The following is a 23,807-nucleotide window of genomic DNA, read 5'->3' as shown; positions in this document are numbered from 1 at the left end:
TCATTAGACATGCGAGCTCCTCGTACACTGACTAAAGGTACAACAAAGAGAATCAGAGGATCCTAACTATGGATCCTAAGGTTGCCCTCACCGTACACCTCACCACCATTAGCACATTCTCATGGTAGAAAGCAAGAACAACTTTCGTACTACTTTAAATGATCTAAACATGTTAAAGCTATTCACTAAAATCACTGACCAAGTATTGCAATAAAATATTGATTGGATGTCAACCACAGCAGGACACCTGTCACACTGATTGGCACAAACATTCCCAGTGTAGAGAGGACACTGGCTACTCTTCCCATCCTTGGCAGGATCAGCATTACTCAGGGTGCTTTCAAAACACACATCTATGGGTCTGTCTTTCAGCACTGTCATCTAGTAGCTGAGGAATAAATGTCTTTGGAATTCCCTATAAATTTATCTCAAAACACAGAATTTTAGGTTCCAGAGATCATGATGAAAGGGGTTTGGTAACACAGACTAATTTAAATATGTGATGTGATGAGTAAACAATCCTGGAATGCATTTGGTTAACTCAATCACTAAAATCTACAAACACATAAAACTCTGAATCACCTCACAAAACCATAATAATATGGTGGAGTTGTGACGTGGAGGGAGGCATGGAAGGTGAGGCCCTGGAGTCCTCAGCCCCCCAATCACTCTCGTGATCACTATGAAAAACAAGCTTAAGTATCTGTTGGATCAGAGGGTCCCAGGTTGAAGCTTAAATGTATTCTGACAAGATATATGTCTTTGAATATTATTAAGAGAATTCTTGTTCAAATGCTTTTGTGACATCAGCATTTTCTTCCTGCTATATTTTTCAAGGTCAGAAAGCTTATAAAAATGAACTAAGATACTAAGTCATGTTTAAAGTTAATAATATACATATATATTAGAATTCTTTAGTACTATAATACGGAGCAGTTACATACCAACTGTAAAATCAAGATTAACTTGTAAAAGAAATCAATAGTTTCTTTTATTTTTGCATTCTCCCCTCTTTACACATTGCAACTTCTAAAAATAAAGCTTGTTTCAATCTTATTTTGAGAAAGGACCTCCCTATGTAGTCAAGATTTAAAACCACCATCCTCCTACCTCAGTTTCTGGGTTTTGATGGAAGACAGGCATACACTGGCATGCTCTGCTGAGATTAAAGCTTTCATCTAAGAATAACTGTAGATATCTCATCATTTCCAAAGATAATATAGACCATTCCCACATCTCGTCTCCCAGCTTTCCCTAATATAAACATCATATAGACTACTTCACTAAGGCAAACAATTGAGGAAGCAGCATTGGCACACAGTATTGGCTGGACCGCAGACAACTGGATCCTGTCGCTGCACGTCTTCCTTTGTTATCATCTAGTAGCCAATGCAAAGCATCACACTGCACATGAGCATTCTACCTCCTGTCTCCCTAGATTCCTCTTCTTCCACAGTGTATTTGACCATTTTGCAGAAGTACTGGTTAGTCATATAATGCCCCTCAATTTTATGGTTCGTGTCACCACAACCTGAGGAATTCATTAAGGGTTGCAGCATTAGGGAAGGTGAGAACCATTGACTTGCAGTCTGAGTAATTCTAAGTTTAGGTCCAAGTTCAAGACCACCCTGGGCTACACATACAGACCTTGACACAATGCAGAGCCCAAATAATGTAAAGAAATGTAGAGGTCAAGTTTTTCATCAGCTCCATGGTACCAATGTGACTGAACTGCTAGTGAGTTTAAGTTCGGCTGTTGGCTTAGGTGAGTGTCTGCTGGAGCTCCTACTTTGCATGGACTGTTCTGCTATGCGAACTGCTAACTGTAGCCTGTGCTCAAGAGGAGTACAGATGCACCACGCCTTCCCTAGGAGTAAGGACTTGATTGAGAAAGTTCAGTGGAAATACATCTTTCCTCTTGTATTTACTCATAACACACTTACATTTTGAGTCATACTGGATGTTACCCTAATTCTGTTGTTTAAGTTGATCAAACTTGCTTGCCTTTATTTTATTTTTGTTATTCTGAACATTGCCTGTTTTTCTAAGAAGTTTCTTTTATTAGAGAATGGGATTTAGGAACCAGGGCTTGTATTCTAGGGGAATTCATTGCTACTGGTATCATCCTTCTAGACCTCCCTCTTTTGCAAATCTAGTAAGAACACACACACACACACACACACACACGCACACACAAACATGCACACACTTCCATATACACATACTAGTGATTAAATTGTTTCCCCTTATATGTATAATTACTTTTCCCCAGTGTACTATTTTAAGATAGAGGCCATTTTTAACCCAGCTCCATACAAGGATACATCCAAAAAACAAAAACAAAAACAAAACAAAACAAAAAAACCGTATATGGTGGACAGAAAGTTCTATCTTCTAAAATTGAGATAAGAGTAGATTTCTGATAAGAAGCTCAAGTTGACTAAGATACTATATAAACTGACTATATGTAATTCTTCTCCAAACCTGATACCTTCTTGGTCCAGTGTTATCCCTTTGCTTGTCTGTTATTTTGAACTGTAGCACTGTCACGATAGACAGTGGGCCATCAGTGTTAGTGGCCATACAGGATAGGCATATATATCTCAAAGGAACAACTATTCTGTCTAGATAAGACTCTTCCTTTGATGCACACAGTGCTTCTGACAAAACTGCCACCATAGTCTTACGGGATGCCTTACCCACCATCCCAGCATTTCATACAGTGCTGTTCATACAGTGCTGCCTCTCACCATCCCCTAGAGAAGTGAAGTATGGTGAGTGCCCACACTCGAGTATCTGATCTGTGCTCAGTACGTCTCTCCATCACTGTGAAGCAGCTATCTCCAGAAAAAAGGAAAACGACCTTTGTGAAGACTCAGTTTCAGAGTGAGATAGGTAATTTGGAAATTAAACTAAGTTCTTTAGGATGCTCTAATCTTGTCCATGTATGGACATTGGTTTTTTTCTATATCTAGACTCTAACGGTTAGGAAAGAAGGGCAGACACAGTAATGGCTCCATTCACTATCACTCCACTGATGCATTAGGAAAATTTTTGTTTCTCTCTCTAATAACCTTAAAAAGAAAGTTCTAGACTGCAAGAGAAACCACGGAGAGAACATGGAGGTTGATGTTAAGTTTCCACTCTGTATTTATAGGTTGTTATGAATGTTCTTAAGGGATGGATGTGTACCGGCTTTTTATGTCTAGGGGGCAATTATATCAATTGGATCAGAAAAAAAAAGTTCTTCTGTTAGAAAACAGTAATTTGACAGAACTTCAAGTTGGCATGACTACTTGGACAGTTTAGAAAACTCATACCTCTGAATTAACAGGAGAAGGAGGGAGTTACTATACTATCTGGGGTGGCTGATCATGATTACCAAGGGGGACATGGGTCCTTTCTATACGGGGGAGGAGCTTGCTTAAAGTATAGAGGCTCTGTTAGAATATCTGTTGGCACTATTACCCATGATGAAAGTTGATAGGAAGCTATAACCCACTTAAAGCAGGACCACAAATGGCCTGGGATCTTTGGGAATGAAGGTTTGGGTAGCCCTATCAAACAAACACTAAGATGGCTGTTTATGGCACCTATGGTAATGGAAGAAAGCATTTATAAATACTAGTTATGGTCAATATTAATTATAAATACTATTAACTTACAGAGATGAAGACTCTAATTTGGTTCTGAATATGTTAACATATGTTTATTGGCAAAATATTTTTGCTTCCTACTTTTTTCATAAACATTTATCATATAACATTAGATATAGTAAAGTATTTACATCCTAACTTCTTAGTTATGAGGAAAAGAGGGAGTAAATATTCCCATTGTACTCTCTTGGGAAGAGGTCTGCATGAATTCAGTGGTTGCAGGGTAACTGGATAAGGAGGAGAAATGTTCACTTCACTATATTTAAAGGTTAACTATGGTTTAACGGTACGTGTGGCAACTTCACAAGGCACAGGCTATGGTGTTTTCCATGTGTCAGAATGACCAGGCCAAATCCTCAGTCAATGAAATCAAACCCTGAGAGTAGTTGTTTTTGTTGATCAAGGTAAGCTACAAATATAATTAAAGATGTGAAATACTAGGTAAGTTGGAAGGGACTAATTCCCATTCTTCAAAAGCTGAAAAGTGGAGGCAGAACTTTCCTGAAAAAGAAGAAATGTCTTCTGAAGTTGGCGGCTTTCTCTTGTTTCCCAGTTCCAGTCCCTCCCTGATATCCTGCATCACGGAGTTCAGACTTACCAGGCCACCACCAGCCAGGTAAGCAAACTTTACAACATGTCTCACAATATATATTTTCTCTGATTCTGTTTCTCTGGTGAGCATGACACCAATAGAGCGTCTGTTCATCAGATAGGGCAAGCATCGGATTCAAGGTTAAGCAGTTAAGGCTTGCACACAATGTATACTAAAGTAGAAAATGGCAAACAACAGAGCAGTGCAGAAGAAAAGCAATCTTTACCACAGGGGCAATAGGGAGAGCACACGAGCTCAGTGTAAAAACTTCTCTGCAGGATTATAAAACATGAAGCACTGCACATGCGTAGTGAGCTCTGAGACAGCATGCGCCCAGCTAGTGCAACGCACCCCAGGCTGAGGGAGATGCTTGATTCTCAAGTACTTTACCCACGCTTAGCAACAAGGTCATTAGTTTGGCAGCTCTGTGTCTAACATCTCTTCGCTTCTCCTAGGTATCCACAGAGTGCTTCCATAGATGCTTCCATAAATAATACCCCTTTAAAAGACAGAATGGGTGCATTTACTGTTCTTTTACTTGTGCGTTATGTGTTTATATGAACGTTCAGAATCTAAAAATTATATTTTTAACTATCCCAGGGCAGTTACAAAAAGCAAACTGAAGATACTGCTAATTAAAATTAAAATCTTTTATGGCACTAAAAAATTCTGCACTTTCACAGGGAACTCTGGAGACTTCTGAAAACAAGAATAAATAAATTGACTTACTAATCACTGCTCTTACCCTTGCTCCCTGTACACATTAGGAGGCACATGAATGTCTTATGTGCTAATGGGATGGTTGTTTGTAACATGATTTTTGGCTTCCATCTATTTTGCTTAGTGCTTATACTGTCCTCTTAACGCAAAGCATCTAATGAGTAAATATTTAAGTTGTATAAATAATAACAGCACAATATATTTATAGATTCCTTCATAGGAAAATGTAACTGTACACATTTTATCAGTTGACCCACAATACAGTAGACCATACCAGAAAAGGATCTGTAGTCCCCAGACTCTGGTGCCTGCAAAGCCAGCTGTAGGTAGTGACACCTGTGAGGTGCTGCCAAGCTCAAATCCATTGCCTTTTGAAAGCTCCTGAGTGATAAAGTGATAAAGGTCCAGGATGCCACCTCTGCTCCTTATTGTGACAAGAACTTATACCTTTCAGATTTCAGCAGGTCACAGAGTTATTATTTAAAAAGAAACCAAGTCCTCACCCATAATAAGTGCTAGGATGAGGTGTGCAAAAGGCTGAAGTAGCAATGAAACTTTCAATTTCCCAATCCCATTAATGCTGTCAGCTTGGAGGAAAATTATTTTTGAAAAGTATTTATGTACATACTTAGAGCATAGAACCACTGCTATTCATTCATTCATGCACATTGGTAAGTTGTAAATGTTTACATAATTTATTACTACTGCTTGTATTTAACTAGTCATAGCTACAGTATTTTTAGGAAACATCTCTGATTTATCCTCATACTCTGTAATCATATGAGCAAATGTAAGGCCCTGGGAAAGGCTATGAAGCTAAAACATCCACCATCTTGAAAAATCTGTGAGTTACCACGTAAGGAAATAGCCCAGTAACTAACTGTGATACCATGTCCTGTAATGTACTAAGAGGACGGAACTGATTAAAAAGCATCTAGAGCCAAGAGATGACGATATGTCACATGAAGATACAGATTCTAAGCATAGGCAGTGACTTGAGGTGGGTTGGGCAGGAGGCTTTCTTTTCCTATTTGAGTGTCTTCTATCTGAAAAGTAACAATAAATCATGTAGACACTGTGGCTGGGAAGGGCCTCCGGTGGCCTTTCCCTTCAGGGTAGTAGCCATCCTTTGAAGGCCAGTGTTAGGCAAGGGTGAAGGAAGGTGTCCCCATCTGAAGCACAGGAAGGCAGTTCTGCTGAAGGAGATACATAGGCCTAGAGATACATAGGCCTAGAGATACATAGGCCTAGAGATACATAGACCTAGAGATACATAGACCTAGAGATACATAGGCCTAGAGATACATAGGCCTAGAGATACATAGACCTAGAGATACATAGACCTAGAGATACATAGACCTAGAGATACATAGGCCTAGAGATACATAGACCTAGAGATACATAGGCCTAGAGATACATAGGCCTAGAGATACATAGGCCTAGAGATACATAGGCCTAGAGATACATAGGCCTAGAGATACATAGACCTAGAGATACATAGACCTAGAGATACATAGACCTAGAGATACATAGACCTAGAGATACATAGACCTAGAGATACATAGACCTAGAGATACATAGACCTAGAGATACATAGGCCTAGAGATACATAGGCCTAGAGATACATAGACCTAGAGATACATAGGCCTAGGGATGACCAGGACAGGCACCAGACCATGCTGGCCTTCTCCTTGCTCCTTCCCATAAAGATGAGTACTACGCTTACCATGAATTTATAATTTCAATTGCTGGTTACACAAGATTTTAAATATTAAATTCCCAGTAACTATATAATCAATATCACAAACCCTATTGGAGAGTATCCGTTCCTGTTTATGGTATCATGCTTATGGTATATAGAGGAACTGCAAACAGTTATCTTAGAAAATTCATTAAAAAGCCATTGCTAAACAGTGCAAATAGGTGTGCGTGTGCAGGACAATCTTGCCAGGTGGTGGGGGGCAGCGAGGAGAGATTTATGTATTCTAAAGCAAAGCTTTGCCCCGCTTCTTCAGTTCTCAGTGACATTTAATTCATTTAGAATTTTGAACAATACCAAAACGTGACACATTTTAAAATTTCAGAGTTTAGTTGCTTGAAGTGATGGTTCAGAGCAGTACAATAACCATCACTACCTAAGGTTACATCATTTCTGCACACCCCAAAGAAACTTCACATTGATGTGCAGTTATTCCACATTTCCTCTCCCCAAACGGATCATCGCTGATTTACAACTTCCATCTATGGACTTGTTCTTCAGGACATTTTGTGTAAATGGAATCATAGTAACCATGCTTTAGGTCCATGCACATTATACTATACAACAGGATCTTGCTCCTTTCCAATGCCCTGTGTTCCACTGTGTGAACATATAACATTTGAGTTTTCATGTATCAGCTGGACAACTTCAGTGCCTCCTCTTTTCAGTTGCCATGACAAAACAGAGCTATGAGTGTTTTCACGGATATGTTATGTAGTGAAATTTCCAGACAATGGCGATTCAGTGTTTAACTGATGATTGTACAGTTATTAAAAAGGTAAAGAATATTTGAAAATTGTAATGTGGTCCTAGAACAATACTGAAGAAAAAGAACTTGTTACAATTCAAAACAATTTGAGAGATGGGCAACAGGCCCCTGAGGCACTCTCTCCAGCATCTGTAACCATCATTCTACTCAGAGGTTCTGTGAAGTCAACTTTTTTAATGTCATACATATGAAGATGCTCAACAATGAAAACAGGCACAGACACCAAAGAAACAGAAGTCTGTGCCCACAAATAAGTCCACATATTTATAGTTAACTGATTTTTGAGTAAGGTGATAAGAAAGCACACTGGAGAAAAGACATTTTTATCAATAAATGGCATCACACATAAAAGAACAAACCAGATCCCCAATGCTTATTAGCTCCGTCTCAAATAGGTTGAAACCTAAATATAAGATTTGCAATAATGAAAACTGCTAGTAGGAACATAGGGTAAACCCATCTATTTATTTAATTTTTATTGGTTATTTTATTTATTTATATTTAAAATGTTATCTCCCTTCTCAGTTTCCCTTCCACAAGCCTCCCTAACCCTTTCTCCGTCTTCTTGCTTCTATGAAGGTATCCCTCTAACCGCCCACCCACTCCTGCCCCAGCGCCCTAGCATTAGCCTACCCATGTGACCAAGGGGCTTCCCTCCCAGTGATGTCAGATACGGCCATCCTATGCTCCATCTCAAGCTGGAGCCATGGGTATTCCCCGTGTACTCTTTGGTTGCTGGTTTAGTCCCTGGGAGCTCTGGGGGTTCTGGTTGGTTGATATTGTTGTTCTTCCTATGGAGTTGAAAGCCTCTTCAGCTCCTTCAATAGGGTAAACTCTTAGGACAGACAAGGTTATAGGCACTGTTTTGTTTTTTGTTTTTTGTTTTTTTGACACATCCTATGTGTACCTAAAATAAAAAACCAGAGACAGGACAAACTAAAAACCATCTGTGCAGTAAAGGAAAGAAACATAAGGGTAAAGGGACACTATATAAAGTAAAAAGAGAGTATTTGTAATGTATATATCTCAAAGGCATCAATATAGCAAATTATAAAGAACTAAGAAACCAACAGAAAATTCCAGGTAGCCCGATAGTAAAAATGGGAATTATACCTAAGCAGACATTTTTCAAAAGACATTACAAATGGCAAATAGGTATATGAAAAAAAAAGAAAACAAAGGAAAGAAAAGAAAATTGTAAGGAAGGGTAGAAGGACGGAAGAAGAGAGAAGAGAGAGGTGCCAGGCAGGGGGTCTCCACGGTGTCTGTCAGTGTGCAACCTCTGTCACACACACCTCCTTCCTCCTTGAGGTTCTCACAGGCAACTGTTTCCTAAGGCTGAGCTTACATTTCCCTCCCTTTTCCCCACAGATTAACACCTGCACTTATAAAAAGTGTAGCTCTAACACCCATGGCTTCAGATTGAAGTCTCTAACTTTGGTGTTTTGTAAGGGATCTAGTCCATTTCCTAGTCATCTATTTATAGCGAGCTTAGCCTGAGAAACCCCCTGCTTAACAGTCCAAGTGCTAACTATGGAAGAGACCCTTGTGAACAGGCAGGACACTCTCACTCAAGGCATTATCTTTAAAGCTGAAGCTAATTGATAAAAAGAGCAAAAGCAGCACCCGTTCTTATACGAGTGATCTTCAGAATCAAGTTAGTCATCCTTTTACTGATCACCCAGGTTCCAAAACTGGGAGCTGACATCAAAACTTCTTCTAATCTAACCTCATGGACTAGTTTATTCTTTAGTTTAATCCTGGAGTTACAGAGAAACGCTCCTGCCGAGGTCTTCACACACAATGTCAATTTCTTCCTCAACCTAAGAGTCTCTCCAGTTCTCCCTAGCAGAGGAGGGAGAGGAGGTCCCTATTTCTGGATTTTCAATTTCTATTTTATCTCTCAGGATTTAGCTCAAATTCTCTTTATAGATATGTATCTTTTATTTTCAATGCTTCTTTTTTTTTCCCCACGTGGAGAAATTTAATGAGAGAAGAAGAGTAGAAGAGGGGAGAAGTAAAGGCCGACCATGACCATGAGTATGTGGAGGGAAGGGGGGAGGGGAATGGGGAGAAAAGGGACAGAGGGGAAGAGAGCAAGAGAGCAGAGAAAAGCAAAGAGCTCAATGCTTCTTACATAGCCCTTACACTCTCAATATGTTATAAATATACATACATGTACACTATTATAAAACTTAATTAGAACTAATAATTTTAGAAGTTCTTTTATTTTTAAGAAACTATTTTATTAAAAAAATCCTGCAAATAAATAAAATATCACACAGACAAAGTAATGAGCCCCAAGGTCTATACAACTTACTGACGTTGGATAGAGTAGGCATCAGCACTCAGAACAGAAACTGCGATGCTTTGCCTTGAATTTTACACTTTCAGCACTGAAAACATTTTATTCAACTATCCACCACCAAAGCAGACAGAAAGGCTGTCCCTCAAGGAGAGAATTGAAACTAGGAAGACATGTAGCGGATTATCATCCCTTGCTCTCATCGATCCATCACTGAGTCCTCGTCCTCCTCAGAGTCCTGAAGGTAAGAGTTCCCTACACTTCTGCTAGAACCAGCAGAGACATTTATTCATTAGCTGATGGAATCCGGCCCAGATCCCAGTACGCCAGGACAATGGTCTGAGCTACATTCCCAGCCCCTACTTAGTTTTTAAATAGGTATTTAATAAAGCGTTTGGTTGAATATAGTAGATAATAAAGTTCGGTTAATAAAGAGCTTAGCATTCTATGAAGGTGCAAGAATGGTGAGAAAGTTACGAGACTACTTAATTAGAAACATCTACTTTATAAAGTCTTCTTTGTTCAGTCAATAAACAAACATCCAGGGATTAAATAATAAAAACAGCCTGTGTACAGTCACAGACACTGGTGAGTTAAGTCAGTCCCATCTTTCTGTGGTAATTGCCTTCCAAGGGCTTGGCTCAGCTGTGCCCTATGATTTGATCTCATTGTCATTAAGGCCTTGCATATTATTTATTTTCAGTCTATAGCGTTTATGCAGGAAGGCAGCGATGGAAGCTCCCTTGTCTGTAATTCTTCCCACAGATAATAGAAAATAAATTGCAATTAGATTTTGGTAATTGTATATAATTAACTCAAAATGAGCTGTTAATTATAAAAAAATATGTTTTTTAACTTTCTCATTATCTCATTTATTTTACTTCCAAATTCTTAATGCCTCACTTGAGTCAGTTTGATATTTTAAATACACAGAGTACTTTTAATACTCAGATAATTTAAATTTCCAAATAAACAAAATAAAGCTTACAATTAAATTCTATCTAGGGAGTTCTTTTATTAATGTCAAAGAGCTTTCGAGGTAGAAAGACGGTCATTGTCACAATGGTTCATGGTTCTGTCTTCTTAAAGCAGCAGGCGTTCTAGCTCTAATGTCACACACAGGCTGTGCAAACAGTACAACAATGTCCACTGACCCAGCTCTCCGCTGTCTGGACAAAGGGAGGCAAAAACCACTTCCATCACCAAGTGAACCTAGGAGAACTTACTGCCTTTTTTTTTTTCTTTTTCTTTTTTTCGGAGCTGGGGACCGACTTACTGCCTTTTTATTTTTAAATTTCATTTTATATTTAAAAATTTGAGAGCTATTGAGTGAGAATTTTTGGCTTCCTAATGACTATTACACTGTCAAAGCAGTTACCAAAGCTATTTCTAATTCGTATATTAATACTTTAAGTCTATACTTTCATCATCATAGGCATACTAGGAAATAGTTTTCTGGGAAAAGGGTATATATACCCAACTTACAGTCATAGAGCATATACATTCTAAGTTCTGGAAACCCTGCTTAGACCTTGTCTCTATCCTCACTGCGGCACAAACTGTCATAGCTCCATAGATGCAGCTGATCACCGGGCATGTCAAATTTCAGAAATCAAACATGGGAATTTGAATAGCTACAAACTTTCAGGAAAGAATTAGCAAGGTTGTATCAGCAATGGCTGCAATATCTGACAGAAGCAACTCACGAGAGAAAGGTTTACTTTTGCTAATATTTTCAGGTTCATGGATGTCAGAATGAATGCAGGAGAAAGTTTTACTTTCTCTTGACATTGTCATTGTACCTGACAGCAGGCCAGGACTCACACAGCACTACAGGAACCAGAGGCCACACATAACCTTCAAAGATCCACCTCTTGGTTACCTATTGCTGACACGTGGGCCCACTTCTTAAAGCCTGCCAAAAGGTGCTGGGAAAAGGGATCAAAGCACAAGTCTCTGGGGGCACATTTCAGTTCAAAACATTTCAAATTTTCAAGTATAATTTGCAATAATAAATTTTTCAAAGTATCTTGTAAAAATAACTCTGGCACAACAACTTCATTGTAAAGGAATTTATCTGTTAAAAAAAAACACTAGAATACTGAATCTGTAAGTTTGGTTTTGGTAGGATGGCCGTTTTGTTACGTTAATCCTACGGATCCATGAGCATGCTACATTTTTTAAATCAGAACAGCAGTATTCAGGTTTCCATAGGCCCTTGGCCTATTCAGTCCCAGGCTCTTGAGTACCCTAGCACTGTCAGGGAGGGGTTACGTCTCAGGCAGTGGGCCTTAAGTCCAATCAGATATTGTCTGGCCTCGTGCACACTGCTACACTGATTTGAGCTTCTTGTGTTGTTTCCTGATTCCTTTCCCAGTCCGTATCTGCTATAATAGTTTCCTGGTGGAATTAATAAGGTCACTCACGTATACCCACAAGTAAAGAAACTTTGACTTCATCCCTTCCTATCTGTGTAACTAACCAATATCTGATTTAAGGCTCATTCATGAGACGGCACCCATCCCTGATACTGCTAGATTAGACGAGAACCTGAAATGACATAGGTCAGGGACAAATGCGAGATCTAAATACTACCATTGTGGTAAAGGGATGTAGTGATAAAGATTCTTAATGACATTCTGCTCCTTCATCAGTCACCATCAGAGAAATTTCCTCCTTTCCTGCAGCAGATGGGAACAAAAACAAAGACCCACAGCCAGACAGTTTCCAAAGAATGAGGGACCTTCCTTTGGAACAGTCAGCTCTATGCCGGATGCCACCGGCAAAACCCTCCTTAGAGCTCAGAGAACTCTGTGGAAGAGAAGGCAGAAAGAGTGTAAGAGCTGGAGGGAATTGAGGACTACAGGGGATCAAAAGGCCTTCAAGACACAAGAGAGCTGGCATACATGAACTCACAGAAATTGTGGCTGCATGTTAGGGGCCTGCATGGGTCTGTACCAGATCAGGGCCCTCCCTGGAGCTGAAAGGAGAAGTGGACATGCTCCCATCTCTAATCCAGAAGCCATCTCTAACTGGCAGCCACCTGCATACAAAAGCTTTGCTTTTCTCCTAGGGAGTCTCACTGGGAAAGCAAACCACGCTGGCAGTGGGTGGCCAATACAAAACGGCTCCTTAGCACTCCTGGAGCTTCTTTGTCTTAATAATAAGTAAGGCCGATTCTTGTTATGTTATGTTTTGTTTTTATTTCTACTTTACATGTTTCTTTTCTTTCTTTTTTTTTATTTAAAGAATATATATCATAGCTTCCAGTTTGGATTTTATAGGATTCCCAAGTGTGCAAACATGTGTGTCCCTGCATTTATATTTTTTTGTGCTTTTATTTTTCTTGTTTGTTTGTTTTGGTCATATTCTGATTTGTTTTTAATTTATTATTATTATTATTATTATTATTATTATTATTATTATTATACCTGCTTTCTAACAGGAGACAGAGAGGCTGTGGAAGGGTAGGTAGAGAGGTATTGGGAGGAACTGGGAGGAGTTGTGGGAAGGGAAATGGTAGTCAGAATATAATGTATAAAAAGAAATATATTTCCAGTAAAAGAAAAGCAAATTAACAGAACACAAGGATGCATGTTTCATCATGCTTGCCTATTACTGTGTGCAGTACTAAAGGACATGAAATAACCGGAAAGTTTGGTGCTAGAAACTTACTAGGTAAGCTGCCGATATATCATGAACTATTACGTACTATAATAAATAATAAATTAGAATTTGTAGTAGTAGTAGTCTATTCATTCTTCAAAACTTTACCACAAAGTAATTGGAATAAATAAAATGAATCTACCCCTTTATAATTTTAAGAGTCAGAAGTCTGGCAGAGTCTCACCCTAATAATGCACCAGTGTTAGCATGGCTGTTTCCTTGCTCACTGTGGGTGCTATTTCACTAATGGCTGTCAGAAAAGGTCTCTTCTTATTCTTCTACTTGTATCACATGGCTTGAAGCCAGCAATGGCAGGTTAAGTCACTTTCATATATAATCTCTCATCTCCTTTTTATATTCTGTGTCTGAACCAGCACATAAAGGTTTTCCACTTTGAGAGACACCAATAATTAGACTGTGCCCATTAAGAGAATTCAGAGTACGTTTCCCGTGTCAGGTTCGATCCTTTAATCATACCTGCAAACCTCTTTGCCAGGTGAAGCAACACATTAAAAGATTCCAGTTCATGAGCATGAACACATTTTGGGGAGCATCATTCTTTAAAAAATACTTTCATTGTATTTTTAATTACTTTTAAAAATTAAAAGTATTGTTGCATGTATGTACTATGTATGTATATATGCATGTATGCATGCATGCATATTCATTTAGAAAGGATGTGCATGCCACAGTGCGTGTGTGGTCAGAAGACCACTTTCGTAGGTTAGTTCTTTCCTTCTACTTCACAGAGTCCCTGGGGTGGACCTCACTTCATCAGTCTTGGCAGCAAGCACCTTTATGAACAAGGCCATTTCACTAGTAGCTAATGGGGAGAATTATGCTGCTTACTATAGTTGTATATCTAAAACGTGATAATAAGTACTCTGTGGGGGGATCCAATGTGTTCAGATTGACTGAAATGTGTACATATGCTTGTGTCTATAAGCATATAGAAAGGCTTAGGACGGTACATATCAAGGTACCAGTGATTGACTCAACCGAAACAATCAGGATAGGGGTTCAGACATAAAACTAAAAAAGACTGGTATTTTCTTGATATGCCTATTTTATTTTTTATAAGTGTGTGTTTTACTATTTGTAAGATAAAAAGGTATTTTAAAATTTTAATGAAAGTTAAAATATTTGAAGATTTTGATTTGAATTTTTGATAAGTTATGAAACAAAATATATATTAATATATAAAGCACATTGATTTATCAGAGGTAAAAATTATATAAGGTTACGTTTAGGTGATATGACTCCAGGTATCTTTTATTTTCTTGTTTAGACTTGCTAGCATTTAAAAAAATTTTTAAATGATACAGGTAAGCAATAAAGTATATATATATATATATAATATTATATATAATGCCTATGAAAATATTATACATATACATTTTAAAGTCAAAAAGTAATTAAGAATGCTGGGCATTGTGGCATACACCACCCTTAATGTCAACACTTGGGAGGCATAGGCAGGCTAACTTCTGTGAGTTTCTGGTCAGCCTTGTCTGCATAGTTAAATTTCTTCAGGTCAGCCAAGGCTGCACAGAGAGACCCCTCCTCCAAAGAAAGTAATAAAAAGTTATTACATAGTGACTAACAACAGTAATGCCCCACATAAAAAGTAAATACAAAGTGCTAATGAATATAAACAAATGCTCATCTCATTTGAATATTGGGAAACTGCCAATTACAATAAGATTCTCTTTCCATTTATTAAGTTGCCAAGTGATGCTTAATTATTCAGATCAACATTAGAAAGCTAATTTCCTCGCCTGATTGAAAACATAACTCTGTCCCTTTCTGACGCTTCTCTGAGAGAACAGTTTGAATGAGAATGCACAGCCTTTCAACCTGTACAAATACGACAGTAGGTAAATGAGGTCCCAAAGTTCACAAGTCTGAAAAGCGGATATATGAGTTAAATTCAATTAGACAAAAAACCTGCTATGAGTGTGGAAGAAGGCAGGCTGAACCCTGCCAGACAACTCCTGAAAGGTTTAGGGCAGGCAGGAATCCAGCGACAGAGAAAGCTGCCCTTGACTCTCTGTTTCCATCTAGCGTTGAAGACTGGAGATTCACCTCCAGAGAGGTGGAAAAGGTGGAAAAATCAAAAGGCATAGACAAACAAGCAAATAAAGGCAGCTTCCCCATAGGCACAGTTCCACATGCTTCTAAATCGGGCACTGGGGAGGCAGAGATAGGTAGGTACATCACTGAGGCTCACTGGTCAGTCTGCTTGTCTTCACAGAGATGTGCTGTTTAAAAAATCAAGGGAAGAGGGAAGAGGGTCTGGAAGGAGATAGCGGGGAGGATGGGAGGGTTGAATGCATTACATGAAAACCTCAAAGAATTAATAAAAATGATGCACAAGGTTATCCTGCGGCTTCTACATGCACGCACACCCATGAACATGTATACAGGTATACATAAGAATGACTCTATAGTTGGGTGTCTAAAATCCTGTTGTGGGTAGAAAGCTGTACAGGCTGAAGAGGCAGCAGGCGAAAGCTGCGCAGTAATGCTAACGCCTTTCTTCCTTCACAGGCCCGCTGGTAAGCTTTGGACCTTAAATGTTCTCCTGAGGGATTTCTTGTTGGTGGCAGTACCTTAGTACCTTTAGGAGATGAACAAAGAGTACAGCATTGAAGATACACTTGTGAAGGAGATATTGGAACTTCAGTCCCTTTCTTTCTCTGCTTCCTAGCTACCAAGAAGTAAACAACTTTGGTCTACCAAGTGTTTTCGGCAATATTCTGATTTAACACAGACCCAGAAACAATAGAGCCAACCCACTAGACTGGAATCTCTGAAATAAAAAGAATCTTTTCATCCATTTAAGTTTCAAAATATATTTTGTTATAGTAATAAAAATTTGACTAACAGCAGCCTAGCTCATAATATGCTCCCATCCAATTTCTCCAGCAAGCCATAAATTTATCCTCAGAACTGACTACCCTAGAGAAAAGACTTAAGGGCAGAAATGGGTAGGAGTCCCCATAGCTTCTGCCTAACCACAGGGAACCCATGAGTTGACAAACCTTGCTGATACACATCAAAAGCTTTTAATAGCTGTTTTCTAAGCTTTTGCTTACAAATAACACTGGTTTACTAGACATTTGTGGACAAAACAAACTTGAACTTGTTGAAAACAGAATAATGTACCAGGAACAGAAGCAGCTTCAAAGCCTACTATAAATATCTTCAGAGTTATGAGAAATATGACACGTATAAACCAAGAATGAGTGAATATTTTTTAAAGGCACATTTGAAGAAATAGTGATTCTTTAGCATTAAAAATTATAGCAATAATAAAATTCAACAGAAGTACTGATAGATAAAACTCAGAAAGTGTCTTAGAAACTAGGAGGGAAAGAGGAATAGTAAAATAGAAGAAGAGAAAAAAAGGAAATAAAAGATGATTCCAAGAAAGTCAGAATCTGAATTTCAATTCAAGTTGCAGGAAGAGACCATACAAAAAGAGACCTGGAAGAAATACATTTCCTTCGACTGAAGAAAGTTTTCCAACTGCAGGATTATACTGTTTATTCAGTATAAAATAGGTGTTTAAAAGTCTAGCTAATGTACAGTACCACCGATGTTTATGATAATTCACAGAAAGACAAGGTCCAAATTCTTTTCACAGAGAATGAATCACAAAAAGATTAGTAATCAAATTGTACCAATTTTAAAATGGCAGTAAATGTAAAACAGGTTAACAAATATTGGGGCATACAGTAGCTATACAATAAATATTTGCTTATTAAACTAACACAGTTTTACAAAGTATTAAATGATACTAGAAAATAGTGAGTAAATAAAATTTTATATAAGCATAATCTTTATTACTCACTACAGAACACACAATAATTATGAAGAAAAAGAAAAAAGGGCTTAGAGATTGTCTCCAAGAGGTAGGATTGTGAATGATTTTTATTCTTTTCAATTTTTTCAAAATTGTATAATGTGAATGTATTTCTGCAGTTTTAGGTGGTCAAAGACAGAAATAAGAGCTGGGTATGTTCACATGCATGTCTGTAAGAGTCAAACTTAAGGACAAAGGCTGCCTTAGGCAAACACCAGGTGGAATCCAGGATAACACCCTGTTCCAGGAAATGAGCTACCGCCCTCAGCAGGAGTCCTTCACCACCCCCTCTGCAAGCCAAAGATATTTCCCCACCAAGGGCCTCCAAAGAATTCAAAGGACAATAGGCGGCCATCAATGAATTCAAAAGGTAATAAATAGACGGGGTTGGGGATTTAGTTCAGTGGTAGAGCGTTTGCCTAGCAAGCCCAAGGCCCTGGGTTCGGTCCTCAGCTCCAAAAAAAAAAAAAAAAAAAAAAAAAAAAAAGGTAATAGGCCCCACCAATGAGAAATAACCAACTCATGCTGTAACCTGAATTACCCTGAAAAAGTATAAAGGCCTTTGTTCTTCGCCTCTGTCCTGATTACAGGGTCACCCCAGTGTACTGGTTTATTAAACCTTTTGCTTATTGCATTGATCTCCATCTCCATATTTTCGTGAGTGGGACCTCCTGGATGTAGGGCTGATTGGGTCCTACATGACCTGTGTCCTCATGGAAGAGGCAGGAGAAACAGGGCACCAAGGCCAATCTTGGTCATATAGTGAGTTCAAGGTCAGCCTGAGACAAATGAGACCTCGCCTCAAAAATATCACCATTATCAACAGTTAAAAAATTTAATGATAAACAAAACACTGTAAGTTATTATCAAACACATTCTAATATGTATGTCCTTAGTACTTTTGTCTTCTCCCACCCTCAGGTTTACCTTGGTCCAGAGTCACTTCCAGGTTTAGGAAAGTCTTTATCAGCAACCAGTTCTCGAGATCTAAACACAGCTTGAGTTCTTAACCTGTAAAAATAAATTTAAGAATTTCTAATCCTGAGGCACCTGATAGGCTGAATACTAATCCTTGGAAACCAGCTGAAGGCTGGGCTTCAGCTCTTCTTCCCCTCTTTATGTAATCTGGGACCCAAGCTCTGGGAACCATGACCATGGAACCTGACCCAGGCATGCCTGGAGGTTTGTCTTATGTGTTTCTGGATCCTGTCAAGTCACCAGTCAACATTAACTATCACAATTTTCATTACTGTCACAAAGCACCTGAGTAAACTAATGGAGGAAGGATTTCTTTGACTCCTGGCTTCTGAGGCTTCAGTTTATGGTAGGTTGGCTCTATTTTGGTGGGCATGAGATAAGGCAAAGGACTATGGCAAAGGAGTGCTACTTACCTCAGGCCAGCATGGAAGCAGAGTGGCAGGAAATACCTATCAAAAGCACACATGGGTGAGCTATTCCTCCAGAGGTCTGCCTTGCAGTTTTTACATGTCACAATAATGCCACGAATGATGACTTATCAAATGAGTTTTAATGGAAAACATCAACTCATTGATGGATTAGTGGATTATTCCATTGACTCAATTACTTGATTATACCAGTGACCTCATGATTCAATCACATTCCTTAAACTACATCTCTGTACACTGCACTTGTGACCAAGCTTTCTACATGCAGGCCTTTGAGGAATTACTTCAAGTATGAGCCTTTCAAGTCACCATGGTCTAAATGAAGACTCTTATAACTCTCAAGTAGTGTTGAACCTATAAAACATAGACTTATGAGGTAAACCAACTCATACTGACACTTCACAAAGCTAGGAGATTAATGAGCAATATATTTTCTTAGGCCATAGACATAAATAAACTGGGTGTCCTGGTTAATTTCTTTTGTCAGTTTGACATAAACTAGAGTCATCTGGGAAACAGAAACCTCCACTGAGAAAATGATGGTACCAACTGGCCTGTGGGCACTTTCTTAATGATTGATGTGGAAGGGTCCAGCTCCCTATGGGCAGTGTTACTCTGTGCTGGTGATCCTGGGTGCTTTAAGAAAGGAGGCTGACCAAAACCATGAGGAGAAAGAGAGTAAGCAGAGTTTCACTATGGCTTCTGTTCTGGTTTCTGCCTTCCAGGTTCCTGTCAGGCTTAATTGTTGCCCTGACCTTCCTCAGTCATAGACTCTAACCTGGAAACATAAGATAAAATAAATCCTTTCCTCCCCACCTTGCTTTTGTTCAAGGTGTTTTATCATAGCAAGAGAAATTCTGGCATCTACTAAGATTAGTTAAGATCATACCCATGGGTACTGAGAGGGGAAAGCTGTTAAAAGCATCAGTACAAAAACCTTATGTCTAGAATATATGAATCAATCCTTGATAACAAATATGTAATATTTAACATCCATCCCCTCAGCTTCTCAAAAGTGTACAAGCATATTCTTTAGCTATGAAATTAATCAATGACGTAGCAAAGCCACCATGAACATAGTATTCCTTACTTTTGAAAGATATTCTTTTAATTGTAACTACAATAGTGATTTACAAAGAGATGGAATGTACTTATAATTATTTTGGAGTGACATACAAGTTGTTAGGTAAATGTAGGTGTAAAATGTAATGTCAGGTAATCGTGAGAAGAAAGTATGAACGACAGTAAATGCAGGAGTCAGAATAGCCTCTGCAGCAAGCGCAGAAAGGATGCTGCTGCTGACAAGACCAGAAACCCTTGTGGCATGCATCTTACATATTATTGTACGGGTGCTCACATACACACTCCATGAAGTAACTACTTTATTACATGTATTTACAGAGGAAAATAAGGCAGGCCTAGGCATAAAACTTGCCCAAGGTGACAGGTTTGTAAGTAGTGAAAGTGGTACCTTTTCTTATACCTAGTTATATAGTATGTATATTATAAATGCTGAGACATCTGCGCCCAAGGTGGGACTGTCCTACAGCCCTTCAGACCCAAAACCTGCCCACAGAGAGCAAAAGTAAGACCAACTCTTCTGTTCCAAGCGACCTACCTGGAGACCTCAGGACACACAAACCCAGGAGCATTCTGGGACAGGACCCTTAGGGTTTCTGCCTGTGCCTGGAGGTGAACCAGTCCCATAGCTCTGTGTACCTAGATCTGGCTATAAGACTACAGCACTTCTACAGAAGTGCTGACACACAGGCTTATAGGAGGGTCAAGTGACTGTCAGAGACAGCAAGACCAACCAACACCAGAGACAGCCAGATGGCAAGAGGCAAGTGCAGTATCCTAAGCAACAGAAAACAAGACTACTTGGCATCATCAGAGCGCAGCTCTCCCATCAAAGAAAACACTGGATATTCAAACACACTGAAAAAGCAAGATTTGGATTTAAAAATCACATCTCATGATGATGATGGATGACTTTAAGAAAGACATAAATAACTCCCTTAAAGAAATACAGGACAACACAGGTAAACAAGAAGTTCTTAAAGAGGAAACACAAAAATCCCTTAAACAGTGACAGGAAAACACAACTGAACAGGTGAAGGAATTGAACAAAACCATCCAGGATTTAAATACGGAAATAGAAACAAAAAAGAAATTACAAAGAGAGACATTCCTGGAGATAGAAAAACCTAGGAAAGAGATAAGAAGTAATAGATGCAAGCATCACCAACAGAATACAAGAGATAGAAGAGAGAATCTCAGGGGCATAAGATACCATAGAAAACATTGACATAACAGTTAAAAAAAATACAAAAAGCAAAAAGCTCCTAATTCAAAACATCTAGGAAATCCAGGACACAGTGAGAAGATCAAACTTAAGAATAATAGATATAGAAGATTCCCAACTTAAAGGGTCAGTAAATATCTTCAACAAAGTTATAGAATAAAACTTCCCTAACCTAAAGAAAGAGATGTCCATAAATATATAAGAAGCCTACAGAACTCCAAATAGATTGGACCACAAAAGAAATTCCTCCTATCACATAATAGTCAAAACACCAAATGCACAAAACAAAGAAAGAATATAAACGCACAAAACAAAGAAAGAATATAAACGCACAAAACAAAGAAAGAATATAAACGCAGTAAGGGAAAAAGGTCAAGTAACATATAAAAGCAGATCTATCAGAATTACACCAGACTTATCAACAGAGGCTATGAAAGGTAGAAGATCCTGGGAAGATGTCATACAGACCCTAAGAGAACCCAAATGTCAGCCCAGGCTACTATATCCAGCAAAACTCTCCATTAACATAGATGGAGAAACCAAGAATTTCCATGACAAAATCAAATTTACACAATATCTTCACACAAATCCAGCCCTACAAAGGATAATAGATGGAAAACTCCAAAACAAGGAGGGAAACTACACCCTGGAAAAAGCAAGAAAATAATCTAATTTCAACAAACACAAAAGAAGATAGCCACACAAACATAATTCCACCTCTAATAACAAAAACAGCAGGAAACAACAATCATTGATCCCTAATATCTCTCAACATCAATGGACTCAATTCCCCAATAAAATTACATAGACTAACAGACTGGATACTTAAACAGGACCCAGCATTTTGCTGCAAACAAGAAACACATCTCAGTGAAAAGGACAGAGAGTACCTCAGAGTAAAAGGCTGGAAAACATTTTGCCAAGCAAATGGTCCCAAGAAACAAGCTGGGGTAGCCATTCTAATATCAATAAAATCGACTTTCAACCGATAGTTTTCAAAACAAAACAAAACAAAACAAAAGGTAAGGAAGAACACTTCATACTCATCAAAGGAAAAATCTACCAAGAACTCTCAATTCTGAACACCTCTGCTCCAAATGTAAGGGGATTCACATTCAGAAAAGAAACTTTACTAAAGCTCCCACACACAATATAGTGTGAGACTTTAACACGCCACTCTCAGCAATGGGCAGATCATGGAAACAGAATCATAGAGAAACTAACAGAAGTTATGAGCCAAACGGATTTAACACCTATCTATAAAACATTTCATCCTAAAACAAAAGAATATAACTTCTTGTCAGCACCTTGTGGTACCTTCTCCAAAATTGATGATATAATTGGTCACAAAACAGGCCTCAACAGACAACAAGATTGAAATAATCCCATGCATCCTGTCAGATCACCATGGACTAAGGCTGCTCTTCAATAACAACAGAAACAACAGAAAGTCCATATACATATGGAAGCTCAACAATGCTCTTCTCAATGATATCTTGGTCAAGGAAGAAATAAAGAAGTTAAAGACTTTTAGAATTTAATGAAAATGAAGGCACAACATACCCAAACTTATGGGATACAATGAAAGAAGTGTGTAAAGGAAAATTCATAGCTCCGAGTGCCTCTAAAAAGAAACCGGAAACAGCCTATACTTAACAAAACTGGAAAATCTAGAAGAAATGGACAATTTCTTCTACCAAGGTTAAATCAGGTACCAAAGTTAAATCAGGATCAGATAAACCATCTAAACAGTCCCATAACTCCTAAAGAAATAGAAGCAGTTATTAAAGTCTCCCAACCAAAAAGAAAAGTCAGATGGGTTTAGTAGAGAATTCTATCAGACCTTCATAGAAGACCTAATACCAATACTCTTCAAACTATTTCATAAAATATAAGAAACATAAGGAATACTATCCAATTCGTTTTTTGAAGCCACAGTTATGCTTATACCTAGACCACAAAAAGACCCTACAAAGAAAGAGAACTTCAGACCAATTTCCCTCATGAATATTAATGCAAGATTCTCAATAAAATTTTAGCAAGCCAAATTCAAGAACATATCAAAATGATCATTCACCATGATAAAACAGGCTTAATTCCAGGGATGCAGGGATGGTTTACTATATGGAAATCCATCAATGTAATCCACTATAAATAAAAAACTCAAAGAAAAAAATCACATGATCATCTCATTAAATGCTGAGAAAGCATTTGACAAAATTCAACACCTCTTCATGGTAAAAGTCTTGGAGAGATCAGGAATTCAAAGCCCATACCTAAACATAGTAAAAGCAATATACAGCAAGTATATGGAGATGAGTGCTTCTGAGAAGAATGTAGAGAGGGGGAATGATGGCCAAGAAGGCCACAGTAAGGAGACAGAAGCATTTCTCTTAGGAAATGTGTAATTCATTGTCTTGTAAAGAGAGAGAATTTCAACAACAGTAGAAATTTTAAACATACTTATATCTGACTTACTAGTAGGTTTCTTAAATAGAGCAATAAACTATGCATCTGAATGTAAAAACACACTCAAAATAGCAATTCAGCTTTTGAAACATTGCTCTAAAGAGATCATTATTAAGAGAAGATCAGTTAGGGGTAAGGGTATATCTTAGTGACAGAACACCACCACCAGTAAAAATAAAAAATAAAAGGGAAGGTACAGAGCAAATATGATCAACATACAGCATGTGTGTTGCTCATGCATAACATGCTACCACATGCTATGAAATATATATAATGAAAACTTGAGATTACT

At 38.3% G+C, this 23,807-nt stretch overlaps 1 protein-coding gene across 9 annotated transcripts in view; it reads right to left on the bottom strand.

The window, feature by feature from the left end:
- The window catches only part of Kiaa1328 (KIAA1328 homolog), a 294,734-nt gene that overhangs the window by 119,123 nt on the left and 151,804 nt on the right, over positions 1 to 23,807 (bottom strand). For 7 of the 9 annotated variants that reach the window (XR_015642431.1, NM_001437308.1, XM_087593274.1 and 4 more), the window contains 1 exon segment: positions 18,263 to 18,346. Coding sequence is in view for 6 of the 7 variants with exons in the window: in NM_001437308.1 (NP_001424237.1) it covers positions 18,263 to 18,346 (84 nt within the window). In the remaining variant the exon portion in view is untranslated. 9 annotated transcript variants of the gene reach the window in all.

Source organism: Rattus norvegicus, chromosome 18 (assembly GCF_021556685.1).
Source record: "Rattus norvegicus strain SHRSP/BbbUtx chromosome 18, alternate assembly SHRSP_T2T, whole genome shotgun sequence".
Classification (NCBI taxonomy): domain Eukaryota; kingdom Metazoa; phylum Chordata; class Mammalia; order Rodentia; family Muridae; genus Rattus; species Rattus norvegicus.
Note: the sequence above shows the minus strand (reverse complement) of the source record. Positions and strands in the feature narration are given on the sequence as shown.